We start from the raw sequence: 15,177 nt of genomic DNA on the forward strand, positions 1-15,177 counted from the left end.
ATATCTATACATGATGCTCATTGGTGGGTCGTTCGGGTAAATCAAAGTTGGATGTGGATGATTGGTCCTGAGAAATATAAAAGGAATCCTTTGACAGCTGAACGGTTTATCCCTTAAAGCGGGCAGCAAAACATACGTTTGGACGTTTTGGACGTCATTTCTGACGTCACAGAACTTGGAAGTGGTGGGCAGCGATGTAGCCGCTTCCATCAGCGTTATTCATTTGCAGTTATTAAAGAAAGTCAAACACCACCTATATGAGGTTAAAAAATAAAAAGATGAATTCCCCCGACCTGACTATTGTCTGTCTATAACAGGCCTGTCCAACCTGCGGCCCTCCAGATGTTGTGAAACTACAAGTCCCAGCATGCACTTCCAGCTATCAACAGGTTGTCTACTGGTAAAGCATGCTGGGGGCTTGTAGTTTCACAAAACCTGGAGGGCCGCAGGTTGGACAGGCCTGGTCTATAATATAATAGGATACCGGCAGGCTAATATGCATGATGTAACAACGTTCTGGAAGATATGAGACTCCAGTGTAAACTACAGGACTTGCATGCTTCGATGGCAATCAGTAAATCCATATAATTGTTAGAGGGAACAATATATAATCTTGGAAACAAGCTGATATGTGGGATGCATAGGGCATTGATGGTGCAATATAATAAAAGCATTCCTCATTTTGAGAATAAAAGGATTTAGCCAAGTATATGTGGGAGGACATGGTCTTCTGAAGCACAGATAGAAGCCCAAGAACATTAAACCACTAATGTTCGATTATATAGATTATATAATTTGTATCCCTCTGATTTCTTACATTAATTAAAGAGTGATTAGTTCATTCCATCATAGAGCGAGACCTGTCTAATAGGTGTACAATACAATTACAACCAATAGCCATTGGATGATTTTGATCTCATAATTTAGTTGGATTGTAGGGAATGATAAGAATGACAGTGAACGCCTTTGTTTAATAACTGACATTTCCTACATCCGAGATGTTTGTAAATAACAGATGGGAGAGATAAATGAACTTAAAAATACTGACTAATAAATATGATGTGTGGAAACAAGGGTGGCACCTACTGAAGGGTTCCGATACTGTTTTTAGCTCACAATTTTCTATACTAATTTACTAATTTTTCTCTTACTATGTTTTTAATATTTTGCCTATATTATTCTCCAAATAAAGGTTTTGTCCAATTACTGTGTGATCAATAATTTACAAGCGATACATTAATATACAAGATTATTTAAGATTAGTGGACTGGAGTGCTTTTTGCCGTTTTTATTCTAACTCTGGACTTTAAGACTAAAATTGTTTATCTGTTAGATTAGCACCCAACTCACATGTACGGTCAATTATACCTAGGTCTTTTTTGATTAAGGAATGAGGATAGTTCTAATCCTAGTGAGATTCTAAATTTCTACTGAGAATGGTTAGAAGCCATCAATAAAAGCAATACCAGCAAGAAATTTTCTTTACTTACAAAGGCAATCAAGATACGTTTTTTTTTTAAAAAAATGGCAAGCGCAGACTGACCGTACACTACTGCCCTGTGTACCAATATGTCCCTATCAAGTTACAAAATTATTACTGCATTGCATACAAGTGAATAGGGTTTAATTTACAGTCTAAGCTACTTTGAGACGTCATAACTGTTCTTAACGAATATTAGTCGTGTTTGCTATTTATTTTATCTGACTCTGTAACTAGCTGCAGTGAAAGTTTTCCCTTCCACAAAGTAGCACACACGTTAAAGAAAACAGAAAATAGAAGTAGTTGACATATGGCCACAGATAAATTGTACAAAGAAAACAGAAATACTAGTCTCACGTCTACACAATTCATTCATAATTAATAGAAGGATGACCATATCAAATTAAAATTACCATACAATTTAAACAATCAATATTGTTTAAAAGTATTTTGTTCACAAACAAGCTTCAGTGACAGTTCTAGATACCTTCTGTGGGGAGGGAGAACTTTTAATGTAGAATGGGTTATTGGCTTGTTCTTCTTTACGCACAGCACGCCTCTATAAAAAATAAATAAATGTGAAGCAGTTGTAACAAAAAATAATCTGGATGATGCTGATTATTTAAATTTTATGTCTAAATTTACTTACCCTTGCCAACTCTTCCTCATCTATTTCTGGTCGTGATAACTTCCCATGTGTCTGTTTTTCATCCTGAAAGATTGCTTTGGGCTTTTCATCTTCTGATTCACTATCTGAAGGTGGTTCATTGATCCAGGCATCCAGGTCTAAACTGAAAGACAAAAATAATGGGAAAAATGAAAATGTAATATTATGAACACAAACATTTTCATGTTATCAAGAACTTGTATAAACTAAAAAGTTAATTACATTGAAGACTATATCTAGGCACATAAAAAAAAAAAAAAAGTGGCAGTTCACAAGCTTCCTTGAAAAAGCAACAATACTGTCATATGTTAAAAGAAGAAAACCCAATAATTATATTTTATCTTTTTGTACAATCAAACTGCTCTGGCTATACCAACTAAGGATTGATCATTCACACACGAAACATAAATGGACTAACTAATATTTAATGTTCAAGGGCAGCACAGTGGCCTAGTGGTTAGCACTTCTGCCTCACAGCACTGGGGTCATGAGTTCGATTCCCGACCATGGCTTTACCTGTGTGGAGTTCTCCCTGTGTTTGCGTGGGTTTCCTCCGGGTACTCCGGTTTCCTCCCACACTCCAAAAACATACTGGTAGGTTAATTGGCTGCTTTCAAAATTGACCCTACCTAGTCTCTCCCTCTCTGTCTGTCTGTGTCTGTGTGTGAGTGTGTGTCTATATTAGGGAATTTAGACCGTAAGCTCCAATGGGGCAGGGACTGATGTGAATGAGTTCTCTGTACAGCGCTGCGGAATTAGTGGCGCTATATAAATAAATGATGATGATGAATGTTCGCAACTATCCACATTATATAATTTCTAAGGTGGTGCTCTCCCAGAACTTAATAAACATCCGAAACATTAAAAAAAAAAAAAAAAAAAAAAAAGTTTCTGAAATCTTTAGTTTTCAATAGTATTATTCAAAATATTCAAGAGCATTTGTAAAATATCTTAAAAGATAGTTGAAAAGGTTGACGTATCAACCAGAGATTCTCAATATTTGGAATCAGCATATACCATATTTCTACTGGTTACAGTTCTTACAATAGTAGTATACACTAATACAATTCATGAATTGACTAATGTCTCTCAATTTATCATAATTTATAGCAAGAGTTAACACAAAAGGATTTTTATACGTAGGTAAAATCTGTTTCATTTAGTTAAATTGGGGACACAAGGCACATTGGGGTATAGAGAAGGATAGGGAGAACTGGCACTTTAAGAACGTCTGTTAACTAAGCCTTAGCTCCATCCTCTCTATACCCCACTTCCTGTTTCCTCAATTTATGTTTAACCAAGCCCACAGGAAGCGGTGAGATAAAAACAGGCATAAGAGAAAAACAAACATAAAAAAACAAACAAACACGCTTAAAAACAAGACAACATGCCAAACAGTAGCATAAACCAGAGCATTAAGGGTATAAACCCGATGTCCACCAATGGACCAAAATAAACTGATTTTACACAAGTATAAAAATCATTTTTACTCTGGCCTCTTAAGAGACATCGGGGACATTGGAGACAACCCAAAGCCGCCTCATGCAAGGGAACACTTAGAAGAAACGGCACAAAGCACCATTCTGCCAAAAGTTGCATCCATCATCATCATTTATTTATATAGCGCCACTAATTCCGCAGCGCAGTACAGAGAACTCATTCACATCAGTCCCTGCCCCATTGGAGCTTATAGTCTAAATTCCCTAATATAGACACACACTCACACAGACACAGAGGGAGATAGACAGACAGGGAGACAGACAGACAGACAGGTAGACAGGTAGAGACTAGGGTCAATTTTGATAGCAACCAATTAATCTACTAGTATGTTTTTGGAGTGTGGGAGGAAACTGGAGCACCCGGAGGAAACCCACGCAAACATGGGGAGAACATACAAACTCCACACAGATAAGGCCATGGTCGGGAATTGAACTCATGACCCCAGCGCTGTGAGGCAGAAGTGCTACCCTATCCTTGGGTGCAAACACATTAAACCTGTAAAAGAGTTAATGTGTGCACTGACGACCACGTCTAGCAATAGTCACCTTGAAAGCTGACCAAGCTCTCTTGTGTGCAGAGAATCAAACGATCCTCAGTCTTGTGCACATCCCAAGTCCTAGGCACATAAATACGCAAGGCACAAACCACACAAGACAATGAAACTTCATCTTCCGAAGAGATGTAGTCAGGGTAGGAATGTCCTGGTTTAAGTGAAATCTAGACACCACTTTAGGGAGGCATGAAGGCTTGGCCCAAAGAATTGCCCTATCTTAATGAAAAACAAGAGAAGATTTGCAAGATAAGGCTCCACGATCTGAAACTCTTCTCGCCGTAGAGATGGCCAAAAGAAGGCCAGTTTTCCAGGTTAGAAATCAACCGTAGCCAAGGGTTCAAAAAGCGGATGCTGCAAAACATTCAACACTAAATTTAAATCCCAATGCACTACCAGAGGAACATACGGAGGTTGTACGTGAAGCACTTCCTGAATGAAAGATTGAACATCAGGCATCACAGTGAGTCTTCTTTGAAAGAAAACAGAAAGCAGACACCTGGCCCTTAAGAACTCTGCCTTCAAAAGAAGATCATCCAGGTAAGGAATGATCGTAACCCCCTCGGACCACAGAGCAGCCATGATCTTGGTGAAGATCTGCGGGGTCGTGGCCAGACCAAAGGGAAGAGCCTGAAATTGGAAATGCTCTGACCAAAATGCAATCTTGAGGAGAGACTGATGACCCTCCCATATGGGAACATACAGAAAGGCATCCTTGATGTCCAGAGCCACCATGAACTCCCCCTGTTCCATGCCGTGAAAAACTGACCGCAAAGACTCCATCTTGAACTTAGACACCGTGACCAGTGTGTTCAAAGATTTCAAATTGAACGAGCCATCTGAAATTGGCACCAGAAAAAGGTAGGATTAAAATACCAAACCATTCTATTAATTTCTTCCGGAATAACCACTCTGGAAGAAATCAGGAATTGAATCACCTCTAGCAGAAACAGATCGCTTTTAGGGGAATATGCAGGAAGCGCTGTGGTTAAGATCTGAATGGGAAAAGGACCAAGCAGATTGATTGTGTACCTCCGGTCCATAACTCCACATACTCAGGCATGCGTGACAGCCAAAACACCGATCCCTGAGAGAAGACAGACTACCAACACTAGCGATCGCGGAGGGGCAAAATGCCCATAACAGGGATTGCTTGTCTGCAGACTTACTTGTTGGACGCAGAACAGACCACGTTGCAGACCACCCACTGGGGACAGACAACTGAACTCTGGAAGACTGGCTTGAGGAAAAACTGACCGCGAAACATGCCTGAAGACAAAAAGGACCAGAACCTAGATATTCTTTGTTTGAGCGCATTGACAGGAAGAAAAATGCTCATTCCTCCCATTGCTTGACTGATGGAGCCAAGCTAAGGCTCAAACAAAACACCCTGGGACAAGAAGATTTTTGTACTTACGTCAAATATCTTTCTACGATTCCATTTAGGGGTTTTATGAGGGTGCATGAGTTGGCACTAAAATAGTTAACAAATAAACTTGCCGCTGTCGACTCCTCCCCTCTGCAACCTCAGTAATACTAAAGTCCCAAGTAAAAGAGTACCACATTTCAAACTAAGCCATAGAAAAGCAAAAGGGAGGGTACTGTATGTATATATATATATATATATATATATATATATATATATATATATATATATATATATATATACACACACATATATATACACACACATATATATACACATACACATATACATACATACACACATACATACATACATATACACATATAAATGCATACACACACACATACATACATATATATATAGTGTGTGTCAATTTTGTTAACAGCCAATTAATCTACTAGTATGTTTTTTGGCGTGTGGAAGGAAACCGGAGCACCTGGGGGAAACCCACGCAAACATAGTAAGAACATACAAACTCCGCACAGATAAGGACATGGTCGGGAATTGAGCTCATTACCCCAGCGCTGTGGGACAGAAGTGCTAACCACTTAGCCACCATGCTGCCCATATACACACACACACACACTATAACGGACATGTTAAGAGATGGGACAAAACACAGATGTCAAATAAACAGTGAAAAACATAGTAAATAATATAAGCAGCACACAAATCAAGTACAGAATGTAAGCCTGCAATACAGCCATCAGCCCACACAGTCTAAAAGGACAAAACCCTGGGGGGAGGGGGCGGAAGGGGCGATACTCGCCAACCAGTTAACTTACAGGACAGAAAAAGGGAGACGCTTAAGCTGTATAATGGCTGCCTATTCTGACATCTGCACACAAAGGAGTGAGAGACCACCAAGGAGGAAGTGCATGAGAGGAAAAACACGTCCCTCCCAGGGCCCAGCACTGAAGTGGCAGGCGTCCAGCAAGACTACCTCATCCACAAACCCAGTGCCTAACACGGCTCACTATCTTAGTGACCAATGACCCTAGCCTGATCAATCCCCTAAACATAAATTTGTATTTTTTATTATTATTAAAATGAAATCACTGGCTGCCCCCTCCCACCACTGTGCTGGGAAAGGGCACATTTATCTGCTGCCATACCTCCTCACGGCAGTGGACCCCGGCTGTATTAAAGTAATTCTAACGTTTTCAAATAAGCATTGCCCAATCAATTGTATGTGTTTCCAAAGCACAAAGTGATTTATTTTAGCAGATGTAAAAAGTTAACAGTTCAATACATTATTAAATAATACAGTACAGTACAGCACAGCCAATACCGAAAGATACATGCATACATACCGCTGCAATCGCTGCGCTTCCATGGGTCCCAATGGAACAGTATATCTGTTAGATAACTGTGGTCAGTGTAGACTGGCTGGCAGCACAGCTGTGATCATATATATTCATTCAGTGTTACAGAGAACAATGAAATGACGTAGCTTGCTTCTATAGGTCCAGACAAAGGGTGTCTCCAGGGCAAACAGGTCATAGGCTGATTCAATCTAAGGAATCTAAAAGGTGGGGGTCGTCCCTCTAGGGGGTCTGCTCCTTTCATGGCCAGCATCATACAAAGGTTTATTCCCTAATATCAATAACCAAAGTATGCAATGTGCGATCTCTTCGCCGACTGCACCAGACAGCTGCTGATGAATAGGGTTTCAGTATGATACCAGACATGCCACCTTTCCCACAACCTGAACCATATATATCAAAGAAGTGCACATATAATCTTATTATATAAACTAATAATAAACCAAATGCTATCTGCTCATAAATTAAAGTGTAACATAACCAATATGAATATGAATTATATAAATAACTAAATGTTGTAATGCGAGTGTGTGCGTATTTTACCGTGCGATCGCACCATGCGCTGTGTTAGGTGACGTACGGACCTGTGTTACGTGGCGTACGCATCGCAAGGCAAAACAATATTAACCAATATACTTTCGTTCATCCAATTATACGACTTCGACAGTAGCTTGTGTGCAGAAGCAGCAGAGGAGGATTGGCCTGTAGCAACTGTGCCTGGCTCCAAGGAGGGCAAACTGAACGTACCTTCAATCACCCACTCCAAACAGCATACAGCCATCCATGCTGTGCACTATGCAGCTATCAAACAACATGAGGCCAAAGCCGCCGATAATAAAATAAAAATGAACGAAAATAAAATGAACAACAGATTTGGGCTGCTGCTCAGCCCCAAACATAGCTCATTCACTGGGCAATTAAACTAAACTAAAGAAACAGGAAGCAGGGTATAGAGAGGGAGAAGCTAGGGCTTAGTTAAAAGACATTCTGTAAGTGCCAGTTCGCCCTGTCCTTTATACCACAATGTCCCCGGCCAAAGAAAAGAGGTTTCCAATCTTATTATCTCCACTTTGGTGTTCATGAATATGACACTGTGGGAGATGCAATATTTCCCTCTACTGGGTATGATTCACTTGCGCTCTGAATATATTGCAAGTAACTTTAGTCACCTAGATTCCACCTTATAATTTACCAGGTGAAACTCCATAAATTCCATATCACACTGCTCTAACAAAGATATTCCAGTAAGTAGAATTATTCAGCTGCTACCATAGGTTGTAACATCAATGTCATTTGTAGAAGTTATGTTTTTACTATTTCCACACTGTATCTGGGGCACTGACTTCCAAATCATTATAACATTGTTATCTCTTTTAGGGCAACTGAAAGACTTTCACATATCTGGTTAAATAAGGACTCTACATCATTTGTGACAAGAATTTAACATCTTCTATTGCAGAGAATTTACAATTTTCATTTACCATGCTTTCAACATATGCAGCACAGTAACATCCACTTTCAGAAGATATCACTTTAGCAGCTCCCAGTGAGCTGTTAAGAGATAAATAATTGGATGAAGGAGATAAATTAATAATTCCTGTACACTACAATCAGTTGCGATGCAAATTGTACGCAACATAATGTTTATCATAAAATTTAAGTGTGTTTAATGTATTTTACAATCTTTTTCATATAAAATGTGGGGGAGAAAGTTAAATAATGTTTCCGACATCTGCAATAAATTGAGTTTGGAATCAATCTGCTCGCAATTTTATAAAAAAGTTTCTGGTGTTACTTGTGTAGCATTCGCACCTTGTAAATGCTAGTTATAAATAACATCAATATTTCATACACCAAATAACCAGCACACAGGGATCATAAAAACCAGTTTATACAAGTCTAGAGACGGGAGCCTGAGAAAAGAACACCTGGCAGTTTGAAGAACAATGACCAGGGGAACTCACTAATGCCACATAGAGTACCTGAAAATGCAAGAACCTTTGACCTATGAACGAAGACTTTACAACTGTATCTATATATCTCTGTGATGACACTACTTTTCCAACTGCACAGTGTATAAATTGTTGAGCTCTGGCTTTGGTCCCTAGAGCGTTCTGATTGAAGCTTGAGTTGGTGCCAACTGTCGCATGCGTATGTACACCAAACTTTGCCTTTTAATATACTTTGCTAATAAAATCTATGTACTTTGGAACCACAGCGATCACATCTTTATTTTAAACGATAGTTACGGATGTAAGAGCTTAAGCTGAAGGCGCAAAGTGTTTTAACGCCCCTTTATCACTTTTCCATATATGAAAATATACCTCACATACTAAGAATAAAAAGCATGTGCTATTATTTTCTTTTTTATTTTAAAGGCAATATTTAGCAATTCATTCCCTCCAAACCTGTACATGGAGCAGGAAATATTTCAAGTTTATTGCTGGTACGTCATACACTTTACAAATAGAATAGTACGAAATAAGGTAGGCAAGCATTAATGTGTTTATTGTAATTTGATTGCATTGATAGAGCAGTGCTAAGTAAATATGTGGATGTATAATGTACTGATATTTTGGATGATTCTGTGACACGTTAATTAAGGCATGTTCGTTAAGTATCTGTTCAGGTAGGGTTATGAGATTACTTTAAACATCACATTCTTTTGAAACAACCAGAGGCAATTGAAATTGGGCATCAGAACCACATTGATTTTGAAATATTTTCAAAAGCAATCAATAATATCAGCATTCTTTAGTGTTTTTCCCAGAAACACTACAAAAAGAGGCTTTTTGTAGTCCCCTTAAAATCTGCTTCTCTTAACTCATTTGTGGGACACTACTTACCATGGGATATAGAAGGCACTGTGCTTGGAGTAAGACACTAAATTCTAACAACTTTACAGGCCTGTTCCCTACCCTCCATGCCCCCTGGGTTGAGGAGAATCCATTTATTTAACTAAGAAGGCCCTAAGAATAGGACTAAAGGCCACAATCAAACAAGAAACATGCAACCGAAAACTATTTTAAACAAAAGTTTAGGGAGAGCAGTGTTAAGATTAACAGATGTTACTGCGAGTACAAAAAAACGCTTTTCTCTTGCACAGACATTTGGATGACACTGTTTACTATGGGGTACTTTCCAAAGCTGCCCCTATGGGTGGGTACGTTCCGATAGAGCTGCGCTTAACACCTTTTTGCCAAAGCTAGCGTCTTTAGAAACAAAGACATTGAAGAGAGAGAATTTTGCATACAAATGAAAAGAAGACCTGGTAGCTGCCCGGCACACTTGTTCGACCGAGACTCCACTCCGCGTTGACCATCCTGGTGGAATGCGCCTTAATACTATCTGGAACAGGAGATCCCTCCGACAGATAAGCCTGACAATTGGCAGCCTTTATCCATCTGGCAATCCTTTGTTTCGCTGCCAGCCATTCATGTTTGTGAGAGTCATATCACACCAGAAGACTATCCATCTCATGTAATGAGGCCATGTGGTTAACATAAATCAGCAAAGCCTGAACCACATCAAGCAAAAGAAGCAAAAGAATCCTGAATACCAGATGGTAAATCTTGGGGCACCGAAGAAATAACAATACCCTGGTGAATATCAAATTTGGACACTACATTGGGTTGCAAAGAGGGTTGCAGGACAAAGACACCAGCTTTGCAGATGATATGGAGAGTAAAAAAAAAAAAAAAAAGGAAACCTTTCAGATCAGGATCTTTAAGGTGATATAGTCTATGGGTTCGAGAGGCAAATTCTCCAAGGCTGAAAGAACCAAATTCAGGTCCCACTGTTCCACCAGCAGAACAAAAAGTTGGTTGGACATGAAGGACCCCTAAAAAAAAGAAAAAAGGTACAAACCTCAAGTAATAGATGTCTATGAAAAAAACAGACAAGGCCGAGATATGAACCTTAAGGGAAGCAAATCTTAAGCCCTTGCCCAGACCATCCTGGAGGAAGGACAAAAAACGAGCTGGATGGTTTAAAAAAAAAAAAAAAAAAAAGATGGGAACACATCTCTCCTTTCACACCAGCCTATGTAGGACTTCCAAATTCGTAGATAATTTTTGGAAGACGCCAGTTTCATGGTCTTAATTGTCCGAATGACTTTTTCCAAGAGACCTTTCCTGCAAAGGATCATGGCTTCAGCTGCCAGGTCTTCAAATTCAGCTGTACTAAATCCTAATGAGAAAACGGGCCCTGGCTCAGAAGATCTTCCCTTAGAAGAAGTCATTGGTTGGTTCAATTACCCTGCTTAGAAAATAGGCGTACCAGGATCTTCTCTGCCAGTCTGGTACCAGCAGAATTGCCAGCATTCCCTTCCTCTTGGCCTTTATTAACACCCAAGGCAATATCGGAATCGGAGGGAAATATCTGTTCACTTTGTGATTCAGCAGAGAGGATATTATTTTGATTGTCGGCTGACCCCATGTGTCCACAATCTGGGAGAACAGTTTAGGGTGGAATAACCATTTCCCAGGAAGAATTGCATTGCGACTCCTGGGATAAAGAGTGCAGAAATGGCCGCAACAGGATGTTCCGTCCAGCGCACGATCTTGGCAACCTCCTTCGAGGCAAAAGGACTTCAGGTCACCTCTTAATTATTGATATATGCCACTGCCGTGGTGTTGTCGGACTGAACACAAATGGGTCTCTGGCTCAAAAGGAGCTGTGCCTGAATCAGAGAATTAAAAAGAATGCTTGTAACTCGAAAATGTTGATGAAAAGCCTTGCCTCTTCCCTGGTCCAATGCCCCTGAAGACGGAAGCTCAGTTTCACCGCGCCCCATCCTAGTAGGCTGGTGCCTGTGGTTACTAAGGTCCAGTCCAACACGGAGAAGGGACGCCCCAGACTGCGATTCCTCATCTTCAGCCACCACAAGAGAGACCGACGGGTCACTACCAACAGCAGCAAAAACTGTTTCCAACTGAGGATTGTACCTCGGCCTCCTGTGAGAATCTCGTTTTGGAAGGGTCGTGAATGGAAGTAAGCAAGCAAGCTGCACTGCTTCGAAACAAGACACCATTTGCCCCATCAGTTTTATGCACAGAAGGTTGGAAACCTGCTTGAGTGATAACAATGACTTCACTGTTCTTTGAACAGTTCGAATCTTCTCCTGGGGCAAAAACACCTTTTGACACATGGTGTCAAACAGGAGACCCAGAAAAACCATGCACTGGGTAGAGACAAGGCTGGATTTTGAAATTCATGACCCATCCGTCGATTGTAGCTTTCACGCAGTCAAGCACAGATGGGACAGAAGGAGAGGGGAAGAATCTGCATTTATCAGGAGATTGTCAAGGTATGGTATTAGTCACCCTTTTCTGTTGTAAAAGCGCTGTCATGACCTCCATCACCTTTATAAATACCCTCAGTACTGTTGCCAAACCAAAATGTAGGGTCCTGAGTGGGTAATGGTATGCATCCATCGCAAACCTGAGATGATTTTGGTAGCCTTCCCATATTGGTATGTGAATAAATGCATCCTTGATATCCAAAAAATGCAAGACATTCGTTCTACTCCATTGCGTTGACAACGGAACGAACATACTTCATCAGGAAGCTGGCTACTCTCAAATGCAAGTTGACGAATTTCAGGTTGGAATTAGTCGAAAGGACAAATCTGTTTTTTGAACAAGAAAGAGGTTTCAGTAATAACCCAATTCTATTTGTTCCCTTGGGACTGAAGCAATCACTCCTGACGACAACGGGGACCGAATGGCTACCTCATCTCGTGAAAGGAGAGTGCAAAAAAAAATGGTCATTACTCAATATAGATATAGAGAGAGTACTGTGACATATCGCAGTACCTTTTATTTCTCCAATTATAAGAAAAGAGTACAACAGTAATAAGAGTGATACACAGCCTAAGTAGGTACAACCAGGCACTGCAGAGGCAAAGCTACAATTTGAAATGGTGGCTGTCAGCCCCACTAGGGGAGACTGGGGCTGCATGCCGCAGCTCCGGGCGTGGTCCGTCGCTGCTCTGGTGCAGCTTCTGGATCCCCCAGTCATTCCATCTCTGTGACCGGGTGGCCCTTTTGACGGGTAGCCAGCATTGGAGAGCAAGAGGTGGCATAGAACCTATGGGCCAAACATAGAAATAATTTAAATAAATTGAAAAGCAGTTGAAGTTAAATAGGAAATAAAATAGAACTGCAAAGTGCCCTATAACATAGACACTATAAAAAAAAATGAATCTCCTCAGTCCATGGAGCATAGTGGGAGGGAGTAGGCCAGATAAGTTGTTAAAATTTAGTGCCTTACTTAAAGCACAGCGACATCTGTACCCCATGGTAAGCAGTGTCCCCAAATGGCAGTGAAAGCGAAATAATTTTTTTTTAAAAAGGGGCATAATCAATTAGCTTTTCGGCTGCACGAGTTCCGATACCACAACATTGCGAATTTCTGTGCGCACCCCATAGGGTTGCGAAGGAAAATCAGTGATGTTGTAGTACCGTATTGTCACTTTACACATGCAGTCGTGTGTAATCGCGGACCAAAAAGCTAACCGAATATGCCTCAATGTTTTGATTGCCCTGTACATCGTTTTTTACATAAAAAATAAATAAAGTACATATACTTGTATATTGCCCTTTGAATATCTATCAAATTACATTAGGGGCAAACATTTAATGCATAAAAACCATAAACTTTGCCACAACATACCCTTCTGGAACAGGGACTTTCTTCTGAGCTTTTGGAGCAACTGGGTTCAGTTCACCAGCAAACAGTGCCATGACTTCCTCAGCGACAGGGACATCCTTTGCTTGTAGCTTTAGTATATATTTGATAAGCTGCAGTATACAGGAGGCCTGCAACATGAAGTGATGCAACATGTAATTAAAACACAGTATGAAGCATACTACCATAACAGAATACTTGGTTTTCCAAAAGCCAATATAATGCATAACTGTATTTTATATTACATGGTATGTATTAAGCCAAAACAATCTGCAGAGTTGTACAATTATGGGTTTCAGAAGTTTTTTTGTACAAAAAGTAAATGCTGATACAGTGGATACATAGTATTTGTTTACTACAAGATCTTTTTTGCTCAATTGTGCACAGACTTGTTTAAATCCTATGCAGACAAAAGAAAGGACTACACTTTTCAAAAATGTAAAGACAAAAGAGAAAGTCTAGCCAAGCAGAAGAGTAGAATAATAAAACAAAATGAAACATAAGCTACACATTCAACAAAATGCAATTGGAGACCTAAGAACCATGTTGCTTCACCTGTTAATATCTCTCACAGCATCAGCAGAATAAATTTGCTCCTTGATCTACCCTGTTTGTTTATATATATATGATACTATGCTATACTATGGTGTTGCTAAAGTCCATTCTCTTACAATAAAGCCCTATTAATTGCACAAAGATAAAACACATTAACTGTTAACTCTACTTAGGACTTGAGCCAAAGACCATCACAATGCTCGGAGTCCAAAAAACATCCCTAACACTATGCCCTCAGCCATAATACTGGCATTAGCGACCACACAGAAACATAGATCCAAACCATGATCCCATCTATGTACAAGTATTTGTAACAGACATAGATCAATAAAGCAAGCACAGATAACAGAGTAAGCTTAGAAAGAAGTTGGTGAAAGAATGTAATAGTTAAAAAGAGCCTCAATATAATTTTGGTCCCCAATGCAAAATGGAAAGAACTGGCTTGAAGTCGACTGGTATAAGTAAATATAAAGATTTCTTTAAAAAATTTGGAACAATACAGGATTAATATTAAGACATAAATGAAGTTAGACTAGGGGCAAGTTCCAAAAACGGAAAACAAGCATCTGAGAAGAGAAAAACTTCAATTGTGTGCAAGTGAATGAGAGTAGATACAGCAGTCTGGAGAATTTGCCAGTAGGCTCTGGGAACCCAGAAAATAGGGTTTTATTTGCAGTGCATTTATTTAAAAATGTTCAAGGGCAAGCCTAAGCATTGGGGTATAGGACAATGGGTATATTTCTGGCCAATAAGCTAGAGTTGGAAAAACCATACATGATGGGAACCCATAGGTTGCCTCAGGTTTTGATAATTTTTAAAACTACATTTCTTTGATTTCCAAACAAAGTATATTACATTAATTTCACACAACTTAGCCACTCTTGCTGGAAGCAAATGGGCAGAAGACAGAACACTTACAATACGCACAACAATGTTATTTTATTGTGGTCTGCCATGTCTAGAGATCTTCTATCAACTGAGCCA

The 15,177-nt window shown here is 39.8% G+C and overlaps 1 protein-coding gene across 1 annotated transcript in view; it reads right to left on the minus strand.

Annotated features, from left to right (window-relative positions):
- AP3D1 (adaptor related protein complex 3 subunit delta 1) overlaps positions 1-15,177 on the minus strand; it is a 150,093-nt gene that overhangs the window by 81,681 nt on the left and 53,235 nt on the right. The window contains 3 exon segments of the mRNA XM_075204709.1: positions 1,968-2,039; positions 2,130-2,271; positions 13,624-13,769. Of these exon segments, the coding sequence (XP_075060810.1) occupies positions 1,968-2,039; positions 2,130-2,271; positions 13,624-13,769 (360 nt within the window).

Source organism: Mixophyes fleayi, chromosome 1 (assembly GCF_038048845.1).
Source record: "Mixophyes fleayi isolate aMixFle1 chromosome 1, aMixFle1.hap1, whole genome shotgun sequence".
NCBI lineage: Eukaryota > Metazoa > Chordata > Amphibia > Anura > Limnodynastidae > Mixophyes > Mixophyes fleayi.